Source organism: Thunnus maccoyii, chromosome 15 (genome assembly GCF_910596095.1).
Source record: "Thunnus maccoyii chromosome 15, fThuMac1.1, whole genome shotgun sequence".
NCBI lineage: Eukaryota > Metazoa > Chordata > Actinopteri > Scombriformes > Scombridae > Thunnus > Thunnus maccoyii.
Window position 1 is genome coordinate 13,685,738 of NC_056547.1, and position 25,375 is coordinate 13,711,112.

General features: G+C 38.2%; 4 protein-coding genes across 4 annotated transcripts; 1 reads left to right on the forward strand and 3 right to left on the reverse strand.

The window, feature by feature from the left end:
• Positions 1-1,167: 1,167 nt before the first annotated feature.
• LOC121912673 (hepatoma-derived growth factor-like) lies at positions 1,168-9,274 on the reverse strand. The gene is made up of 6 exons (XM_042434968.1): positions 8,845-9,274; positions 6,336-6,412; positions 5,487-5,625; positions 4,664-4,822; positions 4,377-4,565; positions 1,168-3,235 (listed from the first exon to the last, which is right to left on the reverse strand). The coding sequence occupies exons 1-6, from the start codon at positions 9,007-9,009 to the stop codon at positions 3,215-3,217; spliced, it is 750 nt and encodes a 249-aa protein (XP_042290902.1). The 5' UTR covers positions 9,010-9,274; the 3' UTR covers positions 1,168-3,214.
• Positions 9,275-11,929: 2,655 nt separating this feature from the next.
• prcc (proline rich mitotic checkpoint control factor) lies at positions 11,930-16,940 on the forward strand. The gene is made up of 7 exons (XM_042434966.1): positions 11,930-12,775; positions 12,862-12,909; positions 13,378-13,866; positions 14,173-14,265; positions 14,463-14,609; positions 15,159-15,224; positions 16,219-16,940. The coding sequence occupies exons 1-7, from the start codon at positions 12,464-12,466 to the stop codon at positions 16,303-16,305; spliced, it is 1,242 nt and encodes a 413-aa protein (XP_042290900.1). The 5' UTR covers positions 11,930-12,463; the 3' UTR covers positions 16,306-16,940.
• A 518-nt stretch (positions 16,941-17,458) lies between these two features.
• On the reverse strand, positions 17,459-22,333 carry mrpl9 (mitochondrial ribosomal protein L9). The gene is made up of 7 exons (XM_042434967.1): positions 22,068-22,333; positions 19,874-20,033; positions 19,601-19,725; positions 19,456-19,509; positions 18,709-18,810; positions 18,487-18,570; positions 17,459-18,087 (listed from the first exon to the last, which is right to left on the reverse strand). The coding sequence occupies exons 1-7, from the start codon at positions 22,146-22,148 to the stop codon at positions 17,755-17,757; spliced, it is 939 nt and encodes a 312-aa protein (XP_042290901.1). The 5' UTR covers positions 22,149-22,333; the 3' UTR covers positions 17,459-17,754.
• Positions 22,334-22,770: 437 nt separating this feature from the next.
• On the reverse strand, positions 22,771-25,375 carry LOC121913284 (transmembrane protein 272-like). Its single transcript, XM_042435961.1, has 5 exons — positions 25,287-25,375; positions 25,141-25,203; positions 24,986-25,036; positions 24,683-24,874; positions 22,771-23,855 (listed from the first exon to the last, which is right to left on the reverse strand). The coding sequence occupies exons 2-5, from the start codon at positions 25,199-25,201 to the stop codon at positions 23,590-23,592; spliced, it is 570 nt and encodes a 189-aa protein (XP_042291895.1). The 5' UTR covers positions 25,202-25,203; positions 25,287-25,375; the 3' UTR covers positions 22,771-23,589.

Here is a 25,375-nt window from a genome sequence, read left to right on the forward strand (position 1 = left end):
CATTTAAATATTCTAATCACATTTTTGAAAACATTGAACATTTTTTTCTGCAATTATTGTCTGTTAACTATTCTTGTTGTTGTAAAGTTGTATTAAAATAAAATGAAAATATATTTTGATTGATAAATATGATAGTTTTATATCCTGTTTTGGCCAAGTCTTCATTAAACTGCAGCATCTGTATTTACTAAACTCGGCGTGTTGATCACGTCGGTTTATCTGTGACACTGGGACCAGTTGACTGTTGAAACAGGCCCTTATTTCAGGTTGGGAGCACCAATGGAGGCAGATACTGAATACAGCAAGTGGTTATTACAAGACATACTGTAATGCTACTGTGACCAGGCTGGGAGATATTTATAGCACCCATATACACCACAAGACTAGAGGCAAGAAACATTTCTGAAAACCTGCAATCGAACACGAACGCACGCTGAGGCAGTCACTAATCATGCGGACCGAGATGTACCAGCACGTTTAGAAATCAAACATTTAAGCCCTAAATGAGAGATTTCAACTGCAGCAAAACTAATATGTCTAAATTAAAGTGAAATACATTTGCTTTATTTTAATTAAGGAAACAAAATGGAGTATTTAATTCACACAGCAGCGTTCATATGTTGTATGAGGAGGAGAAACGAGCACAGATTTAAAACAGCGTCACCAACCAAACAATGTATTCAAAGAACTCAACCAAACCCCCATGACAAAATCAAAGCTGTCAGGACATCTTATGTAACACCAAAAACTAGTTCAACCATCACAGCCCAAAGCCCCAAACTGTGCCATTAGTCTCTCTTGGGAGCAAATTATTTGTGACAAGTGCACACACACACAGAAAGGTGCCATCGCTAGTTTAATACATTTATAATCGAGTGAAAAATGAGATCTGAAAACGATTAATTAGGTTTGGTTGGTTTGAGAAGTAGCAGTAGACTTTCCCCTTGTTTGAAACTTGAATTGTGAACCACTGATGAAGCTACAGTTTGGTTTAAAAGTGTGACTCAAGAGGATGATCTGAGAAGAAAAAAAAAAAAAAGTAACTGTGGACATTTTGTTGGCTAAACAGAGAACAATTACTAAGATTTAATTGATTCAGGTGCTTTCCAGAGAATCTGAAACAAACAAGCACTGCTTATTGAATATAAACATGACAAAAATAAAGGGTTTTTTTGTAATCAACATGTTTATTAAATGGACTGGCAACTACAATAGTAAACTAAGCAGCAGATTAAGATGAATGGCAGCTTCCGAAAGTAACAGAGAAAGCTAAACCAAGAATTACACTTCAATACCAAATTATTCCTGTGCAATTAACTCCAGGTCTGAGTGAGGGGGGGAAGGGGGCGGGAGGCGCTTTGACCATTTTATATCTTTTGAAATCAGTGGTATTGGTGACAGGAAGTTGGTTGTAAAAGTCGTGTGTAAACCATCTTAAGACAACACTTTCTCACTTGTAAGAGCCGAGCTTTTCCCCTTAGGTTCATAATTTGGTTAAACTGCGGGCTCGTGTTGCCAAATACAGGAAAGAACACTAAAGCGATAATAACATCAACATGGTGAGCAGGCCAAGCATTTAAAAAGAAAAAACAACAAAACTTGAACCTTAGGGATGAGTTTGCACCAAAAAAATCTACCAATAATGGAAAATAACATCATCACATATTGAACAACATGTTGTCTAAACAAATGTCTTGAATAAAACACTTCTTTAAAACACACACAACTTTGTTTCACAGCCAAAATAATAAGACCACTGAAGTAAAACAGATTCCAGTTAAGAGGGTTGGAAACCAAAAAAAAAAAAAAAAAGTATCAGAAATCAAAGTATTACAGATGGTGCACTCAGTAGATTCTTCTCATTTCAATTTCTTTCAAAAAATAAAATAAATCACGACATATGTTGGCGTTAACAATGTCAGCGATACATGTGAGAGCTGAAAGAGAGAAAAAAAAAAAAACAACATATTTGGTACAAACAATTACTGAATGCAATGCAATCAAGTGTTCTTCACAATTACATCACCAGCATCAAGCAACGGCAGCATTAATGAGAGCTAAATATGAAAATGATAACTGAAATTGAAGAGTTGATGGATTTGAAAAGAGAGTTTGCGATAATTTCTCCAGGAAAAAAAAAAAAGAAGAAGAAGAAAAAAAAAAAAAGGTGACGAATAACTTCCCTCCCGCGCACACTAATGCCTCAGCTCCATCTTTACTTAAAATGTTTCAAGACCGAGCTCGTACACACAAAACATTCAGGAATGTCTTTCTGCTTTCAATAATGCACATCATCATCATCATCATCATCATCAGAGAGAGAGTTACTCTGGAACATACAGAGAGAGGAGGGGGGGGGGGTTACAAACTTAAGTAACCTTTTAAATCTTAAAATAGTTCTTCTCAAATGTTTTGTTTTTTTTTTTTCCTCAAAAGCCGAGTAGGCCACACTGTGGGATCCGTTGTGGGAAATTAATCACATCGTTTTTGTCACCTGCGTTTGAAGCACACACACACAACTACACCAAAGCAACAAAACCTGTGTTGCGTTAAAACGTCGTACAGTGAACTAGACAATGATTAATGGGGCAGGAAAAAACTCTGAAAGTGCAACTCATCATGTATCCAAATGACTGAATATATGATTTTAAGATGAGGCTGAGAAGCTAGGTGAAACAAATTGAAGTAAAACATTTCATGTAGGAATTAAAGCTGAGAGAGCATGAGTGAAAATGTCTTTTTTTCCCTGTACAATATCTATCTTTTAAAACCATCAAATGGGAGTATTTGTCAAATATCTTTTTTTTTTTTTTTTTTAAATGTTCTCCTTTTTTATTTATTATATATTCAGTGTTTTATTCCCTCTAAACTGAAAAAAAAATGTTTTGACACCTAGCATTCAGTCTTTGTAATTATGTAATTGCACTTAGAAATAAAAAATATATACACACCAAAATCCCATTTTATAAATGAGCCTCAAAGTGCTCAGTTCAATTGTTTGAAATCAGATTAGCAAACTTTTTTTTTCTTTCTGGGATATATGATATCCCAAAATGGCAAATAAGGATTTGTTTGTCTCTCAATACAAACACTTAGGTTTTTAAAATTCTCCTATTAATTAAACAGCTGAAATCTGGCATCCTGCATGTAATCTGTGTTGATGCTTCAATTCCAGAGAAGCATCAAAGGTTCTTGGTTTTCTTCTGAGTTGATGTTAAGCGCTGTCTGTCACCGGCTGCAGGGAGAACAAGAGAGTGATGAGAGGAATTATTACAACGTCTTCATCAAGTAAAAGAATGTTTGATATTCTACAAACAACAGCATGTATATAAATACAATTAGTTATATTGTATTGTCCTTAAATATCTACATACTTCACATTACTGCAGACTATTTTCCAAACCTTAGTCAAACCATATTATGACAATCACTATTTTCAGAAGTGTGAAAATTTACTTACAACAGATTTGAAACAAGATTCAGACAAGCAATCCATCATTGTGAACATCAGATTGCATTTTTTTAAAGAAGTTTCAATGGTGGTGCATTCAAATGTTTGTGGAAAATTCAAACGTCCAAGAGTGAAAAGAAAATGTCAAGATTGAATTATTTTTCTGACAACATCTATGTTTATGGGGGAACAACTTTTACTTCTGGATTTGATTTCTCAGCAACCAGCAGATGAAAGATGGAGACTGTACCACCTGCTACCACAGAGAGTGTTGCATTATGGGTTGTTTGTAACCTCAGTGTTGCTAAGGCTCACAAGATTCTTTAACAACATTTAAAGTGTGACTATTATGAGTCAGTCAGTGCTAAAAGTGTTAAGTCAGCTCAGCTTAGCTACAGAAGCCACACAAATATGGGATTTATGTTTTGCTTTCGTGTCACTCTAACTTTATCACTTTAAAAAGGTGAAAAGGGTTCAAGGCTGAGGACTCCATTAGTATCTTGTGGAAACTTTCCCAACAGATTTTTGTAACATCAAAAAGTTTTTCTTTTTTCCCAAAAACATGTGTTGGAAAAGTCTTATATTTGGACCAATACGATGATGCTTTACTGCACCCAGTTCTCAGATGTCAGAGCTTCACACAAGCACTTGAATGCAACTAAAGCAAACAATGTTTATTGTCATTGTTTACTGATCTAAAACAAATTTCAGGTCTCTGCAATTTAGCTTTTCATACTTTACCATCATGAACTGAAGACAGTGACTGCGTACAATTACATGGTCAGCAATATTGTGAAGTCTACACAATCTGTTGTTATTGTGTTAAAACCTGTAAAAACACTGGTCTGGTCCTTTAAGCCCCAAATGACCCCTTATAATGTGATGTTTCCAGGGTAAAACAACATTAATAAGTGGAGCGTCTTACCTTATCTGCTGTTAGCTGCCCCCCTGCTGCAGCGTTTTCCTGGGCCTCTGGTTTTGACTCGCCCTGTGAGGAGGGAGCAGTCGCCTTGGGTCCAGCCACATCATTGAGCTTCTCCTCTGTGTTGGACTTGACGCTGTCTACTTTAGAATCGCCCTCTGCCTCCGTATCCTTCGGCCGTTTGGGAGATGCCTAACAAAAGGGTTTGAGGAAGTGTCAACCATGAGCCGACTCTGAAACTCTCTACTTGGGACTGTGTGTGAGTGACGGGCTGGAAGAGAGACGCTCACCTCTGTGGACTCCTCTGCTTTACGTTTAGTTCCTCCCCTCTCGTTTTTCTCGTCGATGACCAGGGCCCCTTCGTCCTCATCGCTGCTGCCCTCGGCATCTGCTTTCTCCGAACTAGCTGTATCTCCTGCTCCTTCTGACGCGTTGTCCTTCTTTGATGACTAAAGGCAGAGACTTAAATATTAGTAAAACACAAGGAAATAAAACTTCAGTCACATTTTAATCCCAAATGTTGCAGATTAACCTGCTGAGCCATATATAGCATACAGCAGCAAGTCTGAATGTTTTGTTAAGTAGAATAATACATTTATTTACACCGTTGCAGCATTTGGCATCATACTCAATTAATCCGCTGCACTGATTGTAAATACTTACAAGTGGCTGGTACCAATTTCTCAGACATTTGTTTGGAAGTTGAGATAAACATTCAAAGATGGTACCAGTAGTAAGATATTTGTTGAAGAAACTAACTTTATCAAATGCACACAGACAAGAGGACTTTCGTGTAACATATTATCCTCAGCAGTTAATGAATTCTTCAAGAAATAGTAGGTTTCCTTTTTTTTTGACATGTGATAGTTTTGCACCCTGAGATGCATCATCATGCCCCCAAGTTTTGTCAAAATCTGATCGGCAGCATCAGATTTTGAGCACAACACAACAAACACATAAACAGAAACTGAACTTAAAACTGCTTTTTCCCTCTTCGTCCCTCCATCAGAGTTAACCCTTAAAAATGTGTCTCAAAACTATAATAATAAAAAAAAAACTACAACTCACAGCACAGTTGTACAAACTTGGCCTGTATCCTACAAATACACAAACCTCGTAGCCTTCATGCGTGACAGTGGGGTTGTTCTCAATCTCCCAGAGTCCCTCAGCGAAGCCTTTCCTCTTGTTTGCTTTTCCGAACTTCTCCTTACATTCGTCGTATGGGAACAAATCCTTGGCCCCCAAGAACGCCCTGTGGTGGTCAAAGATGTCAACATAAGTCAATATCTGTCCTAAATGTGTGCACTGATCCACTCAAATTTGACATTTGAAGTTTATGAAGTCAATAAAGATTAATTATTTATCAAGTAACAAAACTAAACATCTTAAGCTCTTAATGGTCCTTAGAGGCTGCAAACTGTAAAAACATAAGTGTTTAAAGGGACGAGCATCATGCCGATCATTGTGCTGCTCTTGTTAGAGCCTTAACAGCGGTGGAGCTGGTATGTACAACATGTAAACTGTGCATTAGACTGATATTTCCTGTGTACAAACTGAAAATTTGGCAAAGGGTCACCCAAAACATTATAATGTAACATCAGGGGGCTACTTTTTTAATGACTCTTCTTGGACTAATGTGAGGGTTTACGGAGAATTTTGATCCAACAGTGTTCAGGAAAAGCCACAGATCACCAAAATCATTACACAATCGTCCTCCGGTGACAGTGAATATCAATATGAAATTTCTTATGCTGGATCTCTGTATGTGTGGCACAGTTGCATAACTTAACCTAAATAAATACCAATAAGAAAATTATCATTAGTAACGGGTATTTCCCAACCGGCAGAATTAGTTCATGCAGGATGTTTGTTTTAATTTCATTTCATTCATCTCAATCAGTTTCTGCCATCATTCAGGCGCCACCTGGAATAAGACCGACAGCATAAACAGACTTTACTTACGTCTCATGCGTCCCAAAAAAGAACACTTGGTACTTGTTCGAGGGGGATTTCACAGCTCCTTCCGGTAATTCGTCAATCTGTGAATTGAGCACACAGCGTCTTAAGAAAGAATGCTGATAAAAATTGATGTAAGCTTTTTAAATATTCAAGCGATGATGTGAAACAAAAAAAGCCAAAAGTAGGTGACCGATTCTGACGTGAAGTGAGAAACACTGAAACAAAAAACAGAGGTCACGTGTCTCCAGAATGACGGCTTCAGTTAACTTCATTCATTCATTGCTATAAATTATTGATGTGAATGTGTTCTGAAAGTGGCAGCTCTTTGAGTCACCAATGTCCATGCTGGGATTAATTCTTTTCATTTCAATAGTATCGATTAATCTGTTGAATATTTTGTTAATGATTTAGTCTATAAATATTAGTGAAATATTATGGAAAGGGCCCATCATAAGTTCTGAGAGCGCAGGGTAACATCATGAAATTGGTCTTTTGTCAGACAAACGGAACAAAAAATATACCCAAAATATTTGATTTATGATAAAATAATGAAATAAAATATGAAATAATAATAGAGCTGCAACAAACAGTCAATTAATTGATTAGTTGCCAACTATTAAATTAATCGTTTTTTAAGAAAAAAAGTCAAAATTTTCTGATTCCAGCTTCTCAAATGGTTTATTTAGTCTTCTATGATAGTAAACTGAATATCTTTGGGTTGTGGACATAAGAAAACATTTGAGGATGTCAACAGATTAATCGTTAACAATAATAATCATTAGTTGCAACCCTAAATAATAATTAATTTTACTGCACCTTTCATTCATAGTGAAAGTCAAAGTGCTATAAGCTACAAACAGTGCAGTAAATCCTCACATTTAGGAGGCTTGAAACAGCAAATATTTGATTTTTTGACTTGACTGTTAAATTACATGTTCCAATAAAAATGAATACTAAACTAGGCTTTTATGACCGGATAGTTACGCCTCAAAATTGAGTTCCCTCCATTGCTGATTGAAAGCTATTTTAAATGTATTACTCAGCTTGATGAGTGTAAAATTCCCTCATAATTTAACTCATACTGAGAACACAGAGGTAGCTTTTTGTTTCACTTCTCACGTTTAAACATTCTCACAGCGCACCGTCCTGACTCCTCCACTCTGCCAATATTTATATGTGTGTTAAAACGTGCACAGCAAGACACAAGGGAGGGGGGGGGGGGCACAGGAAAGCCCTATTATGACGGCCTAGCTGTATTATGTCTCTTCGCCTCCAACCAGACCTCCTGCCTCTGGGGCATTCCCAGATAGGGCCACACTGCCTGTCAGGATAGGTGGGGCAGGGCCTGCAGCCTGCTGTCATGAGGCATGACTGATAAGACTCAGAAAAAGGAGGGAAAAGGCACAGATCAATTAACGCAAACTCTACCACTGTAAGTGAATGGGCAGATCTTATTTATAAGTACACTTAATAAACCAAGTGTATGGAGGTGGAGGGAATAAGCTGTTGCGTTCAGTTGTATGGATTGCTGCCAGTTTTGGATAAAGTCCAGTAAAATGCAAAACTATTTTTGCCTGTTTTCCTCCTTTTTTGCATATGTTTAACTATTCATAAATCTTAGAGCGAGGTAGCATTTTAATGGGGGAACCTAGTTTGAATGAAAACATTTTCTCCCACGCTGTATGATTAGGAAACACTGACGGCGACAGTTAAGTGTTTATGGACCGGGTAGACATGACGTTATGGTCTTACACCACAGTTTTTTATTAGCCCCTGACTATATTTGAACGTAATGGGGGTTAAAAATTTACAAGCAGAGACATTAGGTTTCCAACAAGTGTGCGCAGGTGGGAATGTTTACAAAGCACCTCAACTTATGGCTACACCAGCAGCCGCATGTACTCCGAAATGCAACAGTTAACGCTAATCAAGGGAGAAAACTTCAAACTTATTTTAGCACATTAAGAAGTTACGACGCGGCTTCGTGGTTGCTGTCCTCATTTAGCTCCAGTTAAGTTAACATTAACCGCCGGACAGCCGTTGACGCTCAGAGCGACACGACCGTTAATTTTCTCCGCAGGCGGACGTTACATTACCCAACGACTGTTTAACGGTTGCGAAAAAAGCTCGAAGTTAACATTAGCCTAACAGGGCCCCTGGGAGACGAAAGCAGGCTGTTTAATACGAAAAGCGGGACACGAAAAGCGACGTTAGCTACTGGTCGAGAGCAGCTCGCAACAACATCCACATTTAGTTATCTGTAAGGGTAATTAGGTGTCTACCGACACGATGAATCATCCGAAAGAAATGTGCAACTGTCTATAGTCGAGTTGCTGAATGTGTGTGTGTGGATGCTGGGCAACGTTAGCTAACACGACACAGCTAGGCTAACTCATGGCAGCTAACCAGTGTTAGGCCCTGCAGGTAAACAAGTCCTAGGAGCCACCGGACAGGCTGACATGAACACCAAACCTCAAGCTGGAAACAAGATGTGTTACGTCTGGTTGCTTACCCTCGCAGGCCAGTGTGGATACCCCTTCATTTTAGCAAATACAAGGTCTCCAGGTTTGTATTCCCTTTGCCTGTTGGATCTCGGCATGTTTCTTGCAGAAATGGCTAGTGCAGTATCCGGGTTGATCAACACATGCAACAAATAAGCCAAGCGTCCGTTTGTCATCCAAATTAACCAGGCGCGGAAAACTGGAGCGAAGACGCGGCGGGCGACTTTTTTCGCGGATTCTTGTGAACTGTAGCCGCGACGCGCAGTCAATATACGCTACCTTTCTAGGTTTTATGTTGGAATAGCGTTACAGTTTGCGGCTAAACGCTGCGGGTGTTTAGTTTAAACGTTATCCCACAATCCACTGGCTTGTCTGTCGGACTGTTTGGGTTTGAAATTGAAACCCGCTTCCCTCTTAGCAGACGCGCCCCCAGCAGCACCTGATGCAGCTGCACAGTTAGCGCCCCCCCTTGACCAAAACCTCATACTGAAGGTACATTTCATGCAAAAAAAAAAAAAAAAAAAAAATCTTAATGTTTCTATGGCGATTGACAAACTATTTTTTTTAGGAAATTAAGCAATAAGTCAGTTATTTACTTGGAAAGTTGCATGGCAATGTTTTTTTTTTGTTTTTTTACTCAAACGAAGTGCATCTACAGTACAAGAAATAACGTCTTCTACAGCAATTCAAATGAAATATTTCATTCCATAGCAGGAACTAAATGAAAAAAAAAACAGGCAATGTTAAGTTATGATATCATAGAATAATCACAGCTCTGTATCCCAAGTTTGTGATATTGTGATCTTCCATATATTTAAACCTGGGCTTTTAACTCTACCTTTTTCCTTCCTTTACCTTCCATTTTCCTGTGCTTTTTGTACTCTTACCACCTAAATTTACACTTCATTTTTAAACGTTCTCTCCAGACATGTTTTAAGACGTATATAAAATACTCTGTTTTGAACAATAATTATCCGATATGGTTCCTCCTCAAAAAAATTCAATTATATTGTTTAAATCATTAAAATTACATCTCAAGCTCAAACATTCAACTGTAGAAACAAGAAGAAAAACATATTTTTGAGTGGAGGGGGAATTTAACATTTAATTTTAACTTCTTTTTTTTTTTTACCTGTAGTCTCTGGGGAAAAAAGGGAGCTGCTGGGCCCCTCTAAGCACCCCTTTACTTCTCTCCGTGCATTTGAATACTCCCTTGCACTAGAAATGCTGTGTGGTTATTTTTTTATATTTTGTGATAAAACATATTAATTTATGAATATGCAACATATAAGCGCAATAGTGAAAATAATGCAGGTCTTATAAATAAGGATAAACCATTTAATGCACAGTAAGCCTGCAGCTTTTGGGGCCTAAGGGTAGTTGCCACTTTGACCAGTTAGTAATCCTTTTTTTTTTTTTTTTTTAATGTAAAGCAATTATTTTTACCCAAATCTGACTTGCAACATTTTTTGAAATACCGTATGGAAAGAAGGCGCCATGGGAAGTTTTGAGTCTTCAAACCTTTTATGGGATTCCTTCGGAGAACAGCAAGAATCGGTGCAGTCAGCTCAGGGCTGACATTTCCAATTTCTGTCATTTTGGTCCTAATCTTCATTCATTCCATTACAGCTGAAAGTATACAGACACCCAAATTAGACTTGTATGTTTAGATCTCATTGCAAAACCATGGACATCAACATCCTGCTATAACAGCCACCACTTATTAGTTTTTCCATGAGATTTTGGGAGTTGGCTGCAGTGAATTCAGTTACAAGAGCATTAGTGATTTGGAGCAATAAGTGTTTTGCAGTGAACTTGGAAAACCATTTCTTTATGGATCCCTTTATGCACAGGAGTAGTATCATGTTGGAACTGGAAAGGGTCGTCTCTAAACTGTTGCCTTGTTGGAAGTACACTATCATCAAAAACATCATCTTATGCTTGTAGAAGTAAGAGATTGCTAAATTTGAACAAAACTTGCCAAACTTAGTTTGGTTATAAGTTGATTTAATATAATTTATTTAAAAAAATATACCCTCTTCAAGTAAAGATGTAGCAATAACCTCTCCATTTCAGTTTATATTTGTCAATTAAAAAATTACAACAAACTACTCGCTACACAGTAAACATGATGCTTTTGGACTCCTGAGGGTCTGTGGCCCTGTCTAGTTATTAGTTATTTTAGATCAAACCATGAACCACCAACAACCTCTGCAATTCGACTACTAAATGCTCTGTAGGTTTTTTTTTACCATCATCATTGTTGATAAATGTTTTATCTGATCTTTTTATTGTGTTTATCAAGTTTATTTATCAATATTATTTATAGATTTTATTCCACATTTAGCTCCCTGATGTTTTTATATTAATTTTTTGCTGTATATTGTATTATTTATTTGTTTGTTTGTGTGATACTGTGTTTTGTGTACAAGTTGTTCCAAACAAATCGCCCCTAGTGGGATTAATAAAGTTGTTTGTATTGTATTGTATTGTATTGTATTGTCGTCAGCAGGATTTTAGAAATACTTGGGTCACAAGTCCACTCCACTCATTACCCTCAGACAATAATTATAATGATGATAATTGTTATTATATTTAAATACTCATATATTTCATATTTATTTGTTTAACTGTTCAGTTAACCTCTCTGTAAATTTTGCTTTCTGACATGAAATGTCTAATTGGTGTTTCAAAGCCTTCCCCACAGTGCCAGGAATAAAATCCTGTATGCAGTTGCTATTTCTTTAGCCTAAAAGTAGCTGAATTTAAACATATTGAGTCTAAAAGTGCAGGAATCAGCTTATAAAATACCCACCAAGTGTAAGTTTTTAACTGTACAATATAAACTCCATCCAGGATGCTAGGATACACAAATTAACAACAAAAAAAAAAAACACGAATAAATAAATAACAGAATAAAACATGAGACAAACTGACATGATCTCCGTGTCCTCAAAAGTAGCTATGTTCCTGGTTACTAACAGAATAATTGAATAATCGGAATTTGTTGTATTTTTCATACAGTCTTGCTCCGTTGGCGGCGGTGATGCTTTAAACATGTTTACTGACGACTAACTAAAAATTCACAGAAGAAGAAGAACAGGCTGCGCAGAAAGCTGCGCAGTTGTCCTTTTTTCAATCAATGATGGACGCGAATGTTTTGATGGAGTCGAAGGACTAAGTAGCTCATTTTGCTGACGGAACACCGCACAAAAATCCCGGTTTATGTGTTCTAAAAAACCCAGCTGCTCCATCAGGCGATGCAATATTTTGTGAAATAATCTGAGGAGGATTTAATTTGACAAAGCAAGAAGGGGTGAATAAGCTAATATCGTTTGCTGCGGCGGCCTAGCTAACGATAGCTAGCGCACTGAAGTTGGACAGTCATTTCATTTAACGAGCTCATTGCGAAGCCCTCAGATTTTGAAGATACTACAGCTCCTCCTGGGATGATTTTATTATCTATGTGGCTAAATTATTCATAGATTATCGTACCTTTTTAAATCGAAGTCAGCTCGTCGGAAAGCCAGTGTGAGTACGGGCTTCTCACGACCCAATCGAGGGGGAAGCGGTTATCCATGTCCACGAGTTACTGCAGAGGAATAATCTTTAATAACAACATCAGCAAACATGTCTTTAGTCGCCTATGGCAGCAGTGATGATAGTGATTCAGAAGAAACCTCGACCTCCGCCGCACCGGAGAGCAAATTGAGCTCAGGGGGGCTCTTCTCACGTCTGCCTGCGCCTAAAAAGCCAAGCTCGGTAGGAGGAAACGATGCACCAAGAAAGGAGACTAAAGCAAACCCTTCAACAGGGGACAGGACGTCAAACGATGACCCAGTTCCTCAGCTGTCCAAGGGAGGCTTATTTTCCAGCCTCCCTAAGCCGAGGAAGCGAACAGAGCCCGTGAGGATCACCGTACCACAGATCCAGAGACAAGACGTGAGTTAGTTCAGCTGTTTTCTGAAACATTGTCAGTACTGTGATATCAGGTTGTGATGTATCAATAAGTTTTTTTCCGTCCCCAGTCAGACTCGGATGATGATGAACCAGCAAGGAAGAAACTACAACCTCAGGTAAGAATATCTCCCCACTGTGGTGATTACATTGAGTGGTTCAATATGCTCACTGGACAGAATAAACTGTTGTCTCATCTCTCTATCGCTGATCGCATAGAAATAGCTCAGCTGTCACGTCTGACCTTCTCATAATCACATTAGGGGATTGTGTACACGTTACGTAATGTTTTTATGTGACCAAAAAACACTGGGGTTTAACTATAATCCAGAATGTTTGGTATGTAAACACTCTAGTTGTAGAGAGAGAGACATACTAGATGCCCATGCAAGTAGATTCAGCTCTGTCATGTCCCTCTTATTGTTTCTACTCTTTCAGTGAAGCTAAAAATACATAAAGGGAAAGAAAAGCAATGACACAAAATATGGTATTTCATTCAATTTGCAAACTATACTGTAAAATCTGATTTAAGTGATGTAACTGAACTCAAATTGCCCCTTTCCTCCCATGCATCTTGTCCCTTCTAGGGTGCAGGTTCAGGTCTGTCCTCCCTCCTACCACAACCCAAAAACCTGACAGTGAAGGAGATTGATAGACCCCTGATTCCTCATGCACTCACAAAGCGCCAAGAGCCCAAAGGACCCAAACCCGGAGCGCCCGCCCAGGGTCTGCTTGGCTCCAGTGCGTCTCCCTCCGCTATCAAAGCTGCAGCCAAGTCAGCCGCCCTGCAGCTGGCTAGACAAATAGCCACAGACGACCAGGACAACGAGGATGACATAACCCCACAGAATTACTTCTCTCTAGGCGAGAGCTCCCAGCCTCTCCCCGCAGTCGTCCCAAGCTTAGACCCTGAGCCAGGAGCCCCCGCCGAGCCTCTTCCTTTGGCAGCTGCTGATGAGCCTGGCCAGTCAGATGCTCCACTCGATTTTGGGGGAGGCCACGAGGGAGCTGGTGCGTGGGGAGGTCAATATCCTCAGTATCAGCAGCAAGTGGCAGGCCCAGAGGCTTTCCCTCAGGTAATCATGATTTATACATTGGCTTTAGCTTGTATGTACATGTATGAATGGTTTTAGATTGAGTTTACACAGACTGCATTCAAGTAATCACAATAATCAGAGTATTTTGAACATGTTTCATAGTCAGGATCTTATAAAAAAAACCTTAATTAGTTTAGAATAACCTGAGAATCCAGTTCAAAATGTTGTCTGGTAAGTTCATAATTAGTTGAAGCATTAAAAAGAACTAAAGACATTTAACAGAGATAAATCAGCGAGAATGGAAATGAATTTAAGTGACATGCCAAACATTTTCTCCTTTGACAGGGATACTATAATGAGCCATACTACCAAGATCCTAACGCTGGATCAGCAGAGGCTGAAGAGCCTGGTCACTCTGCCATGTTTGATGATGAAGCGGTAAGAACTGTGCTGCTTCTCTGTATTGTCCTACCATGTTGTTGTCATATAACTCCATACTTTATAACTAAGTGAATTCTTGCTAGTTTTGCAGCTGTGCGCTGTCTTGCCAGCAATCTTTTGTTCGTCTGTTCTGTCCCATATTGGGTTTGAAAAACTTGTTTAACTGATATGAGCGTTTTCTTCCTGTGCTGCAGTTCATGCGGCTGCAGGGGAAAAGAAACAGGGGCAAAGAAGAGGTGAAGTTTCTGGAGATTAAAGGGGACGACCAGCTGAGTGGCAACCAGCAGTGGATGACCAAGAGCATAACAGAGGAGAAACAAGTCCGTCAGTCTTTCAGCAAGGTGACCTGCTAGATCTCTATTACTTGACTTTATACCCCTCTCAAACAGCAAACTGGTGTATGACACGGGGCTGCTCATTGTGCATATGTTGACTCATTCAGAAAGACCCCTGACACAAGTTTAACCCGGTTAGTGCTGAGGTTTATGGTCAGGTTTTTGCTCAGCTTTTGGAAAAGATTAGGATGCTTCGTGCTTTTGCTTACTATTGACTTACAGTTAGTTCAAACTGGGAACACCAAAAGCCCTCTAGCCATAAAATGCTGGATGTGGTGGAATCTAAAAATATTTCATAGCCCGATTCAGTTGACGAGTCTTTTTTTTTTTTTTTTTTCTCCCAACATGAAAATCCAAGAGTAAGGAAATAACTTTGGTTTGAGTCTTGAGGTTTCTACCAAATTAAAAATGCAGATGGGCTTGAGCTTCACAGGATTGTTACAAGAATGATTTCATGCAAGTCAGAAAGCATAAAAGGTCAGAACAGGTCATGATTACTCACAAAACTCTTTTGCAAAGAAACATCAACATGTGTAAACTTTCTCATTTCTGCAGAAAAAAGGAGAACAACCTACGGGACAACAGCGACGCAAGCACCAGATCACATATCTCATTCACCAGGTGAGAACTCAGCTCACATTACACTTTCAGTGACTGTGTGACTTTTAAAATTTTGTTTGAGGGTCCATGAGGACATCTGTATGTATATTAGGGCCTTTAAAGGACTACATCTGATATTTGAGTCAGCCTGTTTTGTACATATTTTACCACCCAAATAAGTCACCTTGTGCCAATATGCAGCAAATATTATTTAACCTAAAAAGTAGAACATATAGTCACTCAGAGCTGATGTGTTTTCGTCTGCCAATCTGAGGTCACAACAAATACGTTGATCCACAGAGCTTTAGTTAGTCCTCAAAACACTACATTATACTTTTGACATAAAAAAACCATAAACATTATTCAGCTGTCTACATATCTGCATTCTTAAACAAATGACCGTTATAAATTGAATGATGGAAGTGGACACAGAATAGGAGATACAGAGCAGGCTGTCAAAAGATCCAGGATTCATGCCTGCACACGTCCAGCTGGTTGGCCGCCATGCTTGTCTGTACACGGCTAAGCTCAAGCCTCATGTTGACTACTGTTTGCCTTTGAGTTGTATAGTAACAGCAAGTTCAAGCAACAAACTAGCCAAATTGGTTTTTATCTTATCCAGTAGTTACTTGTTTAACTTTTAAAGCTTGTGGCAAATCAAATGATCATGTTGGGTGTTGTTCTATCACACCACATAGATTTTATTTTTACACACCACGGATGGTATTCATAGTTGGGGTGAGTGCACAGGGAGGGGATTTATTTGTATTGTTGAGCTGGTTGGTATTTAAAGCTCGTATTTGTCTGTTTACTCAGGCTTTTGGCTTGTCTATAATAAAGTTTTCCCCTGATATCTCTGGTGGTCTGACTCTGCTCGCAAACGTTTTCAAATTATAGCACTTGAGCTTTAATAAAAACAGATAAGACCGGGTCTTTAATCATCAGACATTTCATGGGACATTTTGTCTTTAAAAAAAGCTGACCAGGAATTTAACTTTCTTCTCTTCTTTCTCAGGCAAAGGAACGTGAGCTGGAGCTGAAGAACAGCTGGGCAGATAACAAGCTAACCCGCCGGCAGACCCAGGCCAAATATGGTTTCTAAATGTCATATTGTGTGGACTCTTGATGGAAACCCTGCGTCAGAAATTAGAATAGCGCTTTCCAGATTTCCGTACACAAAGAGAAAGATTGCGTTTGGGAAGAAAATACACATATTGTACCTTAATACAGATTTTTCCATCCTGCCCTCCATCCTGTATTTGTGTTGAATTGTTAATATTTAGTAGTTCTTTTGTTTGACAAGATGTTGCTCCTCTATTGAAAATCCAGTCACAGTCGTTAAACTCTCCTTTTAATAGTAGTTTACAGTAAATAAAGTCACTTCACTTATTTTCTATAGAGGCAGTATACCTATCTTTAAGGTACCTTTGTCCACTCAGTGGCAGATGTAGTGAGACCCTGAAATGCCCCTCATAAACGTTTTCCTTTGAATGCTTCCTGATCATATGGCAAACACTGATGTATGACTCCTCTTCTGTGATAAAGACAGATGACTCTGCCCTGAAACTAGTTACCAAAACAAACAGGTTTGGTTCTCCAATGATCACAAATATCAGTAAAATGTTTCCGTTGCTAACGAGAAATGAACTGGAGTCATTAGACAGCTGTGACACATTACATATTTATATGTTGAATCAACAATTTTTTAATAAAAAAGTAAAGATGTTGGAACACAAACTTGTTGCAGTTACTCATGATGGCTCATGAAGCTTTAGACAGGGAAAGTTGTTCATGTGTATGTGGCTTTTTTTTTTTTTTTTTAAGGTTTGCTTTATTATGTTCTTTATGTTGAAAATGGCACAGTGGTGAAGGAGTACATCTGCCCACTGTCCTAAATCACTTTAAACAGCCAGATAACCAACTATGCATTTCAGTTTAAGCTGGTTCTTTAACTACACTGAGGCAAGAGAACCATCTGATTTTAACACGAAACAGGAAGCACGTTTAACCCTTTGAAAATTCACCAAATGAACAAATCATTGCAAGTGTTTATTTTAGGTGGTTGAGCGTTGGCTTTCACTGTATTTCTTCCTGTTCCGCATTTAGGGAATTTTTTTCACCATAATGAGTTCACATAGAAGATATCTGTAGTTCTATAGTTCCCCAACACAACACTGCATGTTCCTTTAATGTTTTAATGTAAGACGAGGTCCTACCTGCTGCCTCACACAACTTACATTAACAAGTCAACCCACTGAAAGGCAACAAATAACCTTTTATTTTCCACAATACTAATTACTGCACAGTGGCCCCAAAACTGGATCAAACTTAAGTTTTAATATGTTCTTATGACTAGATACATAATTATAATGACCACGACCACCAGAATGACACACTGGTCACAAAATGACAGACAGGGATTGTGTTTACTTGCTAAAACACAATAAAAAAAAGCAAAGCATTTTAATAATCACACTGACGACTGTTCTTATGCATGTAAAATGTGTATTGCAGGTAAACACAACCCACTGTACTTGTATGGACGTCTTCATTAATCTTTCTTCGGGCTGTCACTTGGTGGTGCTGTTGTGTCTGGACCCGTCTCTGTAGTTGCTGCTGCTGCTGTTGTTGTTTGCTCAGCTTTAGAGGCTCCTGCTGAGGCTGAAGCTTCACTTACTTGACTCACAGAGTCTATACCGGCCTCGGCTTCCGCTGCCACCTCAGAAACTGCCTTCACAACAGCTTCGTCCTCCTCAGCAGGTTCTGAAACATCTGCGGCCGCCTGCTGCCGCCTTTGTGCTTTCAACTGCCGCTGATAACTTGCAGAGGGGTCTTCATATGGCACCAATGACATGGGGACGCGAACTGTGTCCATTCCATTAACCTGGAAGATAACATGGAAATTAGTTTTTTTTGTTAAAACAACAGTCAGCCCCACTTCTGTTATGCAAGCTTTTGTCGTTAATGCAAATAGTTTGAATGAGGAGGAAAACAGGAAGGAACAGAGATTAATTTCTGTCAAATGTGACATGAACAGGTGCTTTTATGCGTATAGTGGAAAAACAAATTCCACAGTAATTCTCCAGAAAGCGTTCTTTATCATTAATACAGTGTGTTTATTTTTCAACATACAGCACCTATATGTAATAAAATCTTAAACACTTTTTAAACACTAAAAACAAAACAAAAAAAACTCAAAAAAGGACATCTACAGTGCTTGAGAGTAAAATGATGTTTATGATGCTCTGAAAAAGAAAATGACAAATTCATCATCTTATCTTACCGTAACTTCACACCAGTAGTCACCCAAGTCCGTGATTGGCTCAAATGGAAGTTTCAACGCATGAGGTGGCACAACAACTCCCAACTGAGGAAAAGTCACATTCAATTAAACAATTAACTTAATGTTGACAATTCTCAGTGTTTTGACTGGATACTTTAATGTTATTTAGCAAAAATAAGGAAGAAAATAAACATAAGAACATTGAGCCAAAAGCGACTGTACCTTCTTGAGAAGCTGCCTGCAGACGACTTCTTTAGTGAGCTTGAATTCATCAGAAGGCATTTTGTTGATATTAAGCTTGGAACGTTTAAGGAACTCCACTGTCTTTAAAACACAAGGAAACATTTGTTAAAAACACTGACGACAGCTGTTAAGACTTAAAAAATTCAATACTTTCAAATATCTTCAGTAGATGAACGTGGCATTCATGTGGCGTCGGAATAATCAGAAAAATTAGTTCCCGATTGGGAAAATTCACATGAACACCCCCTCAAGTCTGAATAACAACTCGGAAAGTCTGCGACAATTTTGCTACACAACTTGCCAAAAGTTGACATGATATACACAGAAACATGGCGGACAAAAGCAAATCTTTGGTTGATGGCAAGAAACGTTTTATTAATTCATGTATTGTGTATGAATTTTTTGCTCACATGTGATTTGTAATGTGGTATTAGGTTGTAACCGTTAGCTGTTGTCCACATAGAGTGACCTGGATTAGTTAGAAAAGTTATTTATTAGCATTAACTTTGATAACAAGTCAGATAAAGCAATATCTTAGTAGTTTTAGGGAATGTACTGGTACAGCAGCAAGTCTGGGACAAAATACAACACATCTTCTTTGTAGCGGCCATGTTGTTTCCACGTTACGACTTAAAAGCTCATGAACACACCAAAGTCAGAAGAATGACTTCCCAACTCAGGAAATGGGACAATCTGAGGAGCACTTGAATGCAGCATAAGACTTACCAGTTGTCCAGTGCGGGTTTGGATTCTTTCCTCTGGTTTCCCTTCGCGCAAAAGCTGAAGGTAAAAAGACGACAATGATCAGTTGATCAACAACTATCGAATAAGTGAAGGGAAATAAATGAAAGTATTAAAGTGCAATACACACTCTTAACTCCTCAGCAAACATCTGTTTGTTGTCTGGTGATGGATACACTGCGAGGCCTTGGGCCAGCAGCTTATTTCTGCCAACAGACTTTTTGACAAACACAGTATCTCCTCGTCCACCGAGCTCTGTCAGAACAAACAAAGAAACTGTTATTTTTTAAAATGTAAAGAGTTTTATTGGTGCAAAGAAAAGTTTTTTTTGACACTTTGTGATACATCAGAAATCATAAATCTGAGGTTTACATGATCTATTATGAGAGTTGGACATACTCACTTGGTACAGTCTGGGTTAGGATGAGCTCCATCTTCTCCTTGGCAGCGTGGTTGGTGTTTTCAACTAGCTTGTAGATTCTGTGTCTTCGAGGGTGAAGCCTCGGCGGGCTGCCTACTTTAGACAAGGGGACCTGCCACCAGCGCTCCACAATAACTGTGTTCTGTGAGAACATCAAGCACACGGATATACTCTTAAAAAACTTCTATGTCTGCCACAATGTCAATGTGAAGAACACTCAATTTTACACAAATGTATTGTAATCTGTGCAAATATTCAGTATCTTTTGTATGAGAGTACAACTGTTTTGATTTTTGTTATGATTCTCTGGAAAAAACACAAGTGAGGATGTTATGAGGTAAATCGGTATGTTTTATTAGACTGAGCTGTTTATGTTTTTTCCCCACTCATAGTGACCGCTTACTGTTTTTAAACATTTCATTTACAAAAATCTTATAGCAAAGACAGGTTTAAAATCAATTAGGTTTCAGACATGCTCAGAAAGTAGTTTTTCTTAAAGAGCATTAAGGGTTGTGTTAACAGACGCACAAGTTTCAACTTAAATTAAAGATGTATGTATCATCTGAATGCAAATGAATCAAACATAATGCTGTGAAAGGAACAAACTAGTGCAAGTGAAGGGTTTCATTGATAAGTTGAACAACAATGTTTGATAATTGATAGTTTTTTTTAGATGGAAGAATGTTCCAGGTTTTCTCTGTCTTTCTTTTTAATCATTAAAAATTGAATATCTTTGAGTTTTTGGGGCTGTTGGTCAGACAAACCAAGTCATCTGAAGTCTTTGGCTGTGAGGAGATATGATGGGTCTTTTTCTCTATTTTAGTTGAAAAGATTAACGAAAATATAATTGACATACTTAATAATGGAAATAATCCTTAATTGCATCTCTAATAACAACATTAGAACTATTAGCCTATTCGAAGGGTCTAATGCATGGGCGGATTAACCTTATATGGGGCGAAAGTTTGTTGTTGGGCCCCTAATGACCTCGACTACATATGATAGTGCTCTAGAGCTGAGATGATTAGATGATTAATCAGTTGACATAAAATTAATTGGCAACAAGTTTGATGACTGATTAATTGTTTATGTCCTTTTTTAATGCAAAAATGCCCAAAATTCTCTGATAACAGCTTCCAGTATTTTCCAGTTTTCTGAGTTTTCCATGATTATAAACTCAACATCTTTGGGTTTCTGACTGTTGGTCAGACAAAACAAGTCATCTGAATATGTTAACTTGGGCTTCAGGGAATAATGATCAGCATTTTTGACATTTTATAAACGGAATATCTGATTGTTAAAGAAGATAATAGCAGCCTTACAGTACTCCTATGAAGGAATAATACTACATTGCCCTCAGTTTTCTGTGTGTAATTTGATGAAACACAACTTTACAACAAATGAGCTCAATATAAACAATTAATGTCTTAAAAATTAGATCTTGACTCAGTCACTTTTCAAGACCAGGACCACGAGATGGAGGAGCTCACATAGTTGATATTGTAGTTCAGTGGTGCAAATTTCTCACTAACTTTCAATTAATCACATGATGTCAACACAAATGATACATATGGAGTAAACCTGCACTTTTGGGGCCCCTGGGCAGTTGCCTGTTTTGCTGGTTTGTTAATCCAACCTTGGTCTAATACAGTGGTGTGTGGAGATTAGATCAGATTAGATATGGATGGATGGATGAGTGGATGGAGTAATTTATTAATCCCAAAGGCAGCTGCTTGACATAAATCAAAATACAAAAATAATGAGGTAGGTAAAAGAAACAAATGCAATTAAATTATATACAATAACTAAATAGACTCACTTACATATAAAAAATAGATATAACCATAACTATAATATAATATTTGCAAGACTATAATGTTGTTTATAGTAACAAAACAAACACGTAAATAATCAATTAAAAACTCCAAACTATAAGTATGACCATTAGTTGAAATATAATCTTTTTCCAAAGTCATTTTTATAGACAGAGAAACAATCTGTTGATGTTGTGATAGGCGTATAAAAATGTTTACTTCATTCATTTAATTTAGACCAAGCTATAGCTGTACGACACGTTTCTGTAAGCAGCTTCGTGCTCAGTAACGTGGGTCAAAGCTGTTTAAAACACTGACAGATAGTATTAATATTCAGTTAAAAGGCTCAGAGAGACACTGACCTGCGCAGGAGTCACAGAGAAGCTCCTGACAGCAGGCTGACTGAGCAGCTCCTGAAGGACACGGCGGCCTGAACTCCACATGTTCACTCAGCTGACAGCCGCTAAATATCCAAATCACGCTAAAGTCTCCAAAACGATCCACAAACAGCCTCTGCAAACATCAATTTATCCCCTAATCATTGCTCATTGGAGCAGGTAAAGTCAAAGCTAACATGCTCCAGTTACGGATGGGTCCTATTGAAAAGACCAACGTCTGAGTGACGTCAGCTAGCTGTAATAGTAGTCCTGAAAAATGCCTGAATGGAAAAAGTCCTCCCGCCTTGTAAAAAATATAAAAATCTACAGATTGACTTAATCTAAACTAACATCATTCAGCTCCAGACGGATAAATTAATAAGAATTCTCAAGCTTTTCAATTTTATAGAAGAGCCTTCCCTTTTTGTTTGATTTATTTATTTAATATTGTCCAATAAACTGTCCCACTGATAAGTACTTTGCATCATTGTGGGAGTAATTCATCAATAAAGTTGATTAAGGTCGTTGTTACAATAAAAGACAACTTCGTTATCTTTGGTTCTGCCTTTTATCCATGTTATTTATTTATTTTCTTTATTGTTAAAACCGTTCCTGTCATAAACTCAGCAGCGTCAGAACCTTATTCTGCAAGTGACCATTAAAAAAAATCATAAAACAGAGACAAAAATCAGTTGAACTTTATTTTATTCAAGTCCTTACATCAAGCCTGAATCATGTTCATCTCATTTAACTGTCAGTCAGCAGTGGCAACACAACAATTCATTGAAAACACTAAACTAACGGAACATATTGTTTCCTTATACTTATATAATCAAATCATGCAAACAATCATCGACTTTTATGTTCAAGCAACGCTGCACAATCCATTGTTATTTCAACATCTTAAATAGTGCAATCAACACTATTCCACTGCAATAAAACATCTCTCTCTCTCTCTCTCTCACACACACACACACACACACACACATATAGCAGAGCAGAATATAACACATACTACATAGAACCAATTTACAATGTATTCTTCATCTCAGCTCTGAGTCAATATTACTTGCCTCTAAATAATCTTTTTCATCTTATCTTCTTTTGGCTCGGATGTTAACTATTTGGCTTTTGTGTCAACATGCAGGAAGCCTGTGGTGTGACAGTGCTGTTGAGTAAAAGTAGTGTGATGTTTCAACAACTCTTAATTTTACTATATTGGCCTAGGGTGAGTAACAAATGTTAAATTAAGATGGGAGGTGCTGTCACAAGATGTAACCTCAAGCGCAACATAAAAGAAATTTGTAAAGAAAAAAGTGAAGTGCAGCTGCTTACAGCTTTTATAACTACCTTACAACTATAAAAACCACAACCAATAATAAAAAAAAATCATCCTCAGCAGCAGGAGCAGAATCAGTATCATCACTGTCAAAACGTTTCACTCCTGTCAAAACCTTTGTACAGGTAAAACTCCCTCGATATTTGAGGACATGAACCAGGATTTAAATCACACATCACCGGCAGCAGCGCCTCCATGAGACTCGCCTATCGCACCGTAGAAAGAGCCGCGGTTGGGTGACAACCTGTTTCTCGCACTTACATACTTGCAGCAGGCCACCAAAATGAAGCAGCCGCCGCAGAGAAACGATAGAGCCAAAGTGACCCACAAAATAGTGGTGACGACAAACGCAAACTGAAAGGCAGTCTTCTGGCAGTACCGAGTTGTTCCAGGTGAGTAGTCGGGAGGATACACACTATAAACCCAGTAGGTGCCTACAAGGGACAGAAAGAGACAAAACAGAAGATTAGAGCTGAAACCTCACAATGAAATGAATTTAAAGACCCTGAAAACATATATTTTTTTGTTTTTTGGAGTGATTTTGGTAATTTGGCGGCTGAAGTGAGTGCGGCTCTGTGGGGAAAACGTGATGTCATACTTCTCTGCACCAATCAGGATTGAGCGCAACTTTTAATCTGATTACAGATAGTGGTTGTTTGGTTACTATTAATCGAATCTGATCAAACCACATCCACACAGTGCTAGTGAAGCTGATTAACTGAGTTTAAGAAGACTTTATCTATAAAGATTTTTTTTCTGTCCTGGCTTTAAACTTAACTTCTACTTAAAATTTGAAATTTGAGGTTTTTAGGGACTATTATAAGTATGTTAACCATCAAACCAACACTGAATTGTGGCCTAAACACAAATGGAAAATCCACAAACAATATTAAAAGCATTAAAATCCTATATTGAAAATGTCTCTTTAAGTAAAAGTATCTAGGCTAAGCACTATTAACAATACTTAAAGTATCAAGAGTAATAGTACTCATATTTGCCTTATATATTATGTTAAGTAGCATTTTAGTGTTGCAGTTTGTTGAGGGAGAGCTAATTTTAACTACTTTATATACTTTTGGGTAGTTTAGCTTTATATATAAAATCTTAATCTGTAAAATAAAGGTATGAAGGCTATAGAGGTATAAAGTAGCATGAAATGTAAATAAAGGAAAGTACAAATGTCTAAAATTTGTACTCATTGTAGAGTCTAGATGGATTTATCTTAGTAAAAACATAACAGTTCCTCCTGCCCGTCTCCCACCTGCAATAAACCAGCCAAAACTGAAGAGGTGCAGGAGGGCCATGCAGGACGAGATCAGGAGGCAGACGGCACCGCTCTCACAGATGCTCTGGGTGTAGGTCAGAGATAGAGAGAGGATGCTGGCCGCTCCCAGTACTAACAGATAGATGGGAACGTTGGGCTGCACAGGGCAGCGGCCCATGTTTGTGGCCCCTACAATGCAGAACAACAATATGAATGCAAGATGCAATCGGGAATGAAGATGATGAAAAATAATGAAAAATCTACAATATATTACATAATTGATGTAAAAAGTAAACCTACCCACACCAATGGCTGCAATCATAAGCATCCACCAAATAATATTCACCACAACTACAAGAAAGGAAAAGGAGGAAGGTTAAGGATTATTATAACAGTAAAAGAGATCAAATAAGACAAAAAGAAGGCATGAATGTGTTGGAGGAAAGACGTCTCACTAATTGATGAAATCGTCGCGGCGCTTTGAGACTTGAAATCCATCTGTGGAGATGTGTTCATATCTACAGCAGAGGAAGAAGGAGTCAAAGATAATAAAGCATCAGGAGGAGGAGGAGGAGCTGCAGCAAGGAGTGTTATACTGTACCTGTCCAGCTCTGAATGGAGACGCTTCACTGCCTTAATTTGTCTTCTGTCTTTCAGGTTTCACTTAATAAGTGCTGAACCAGGCATGAG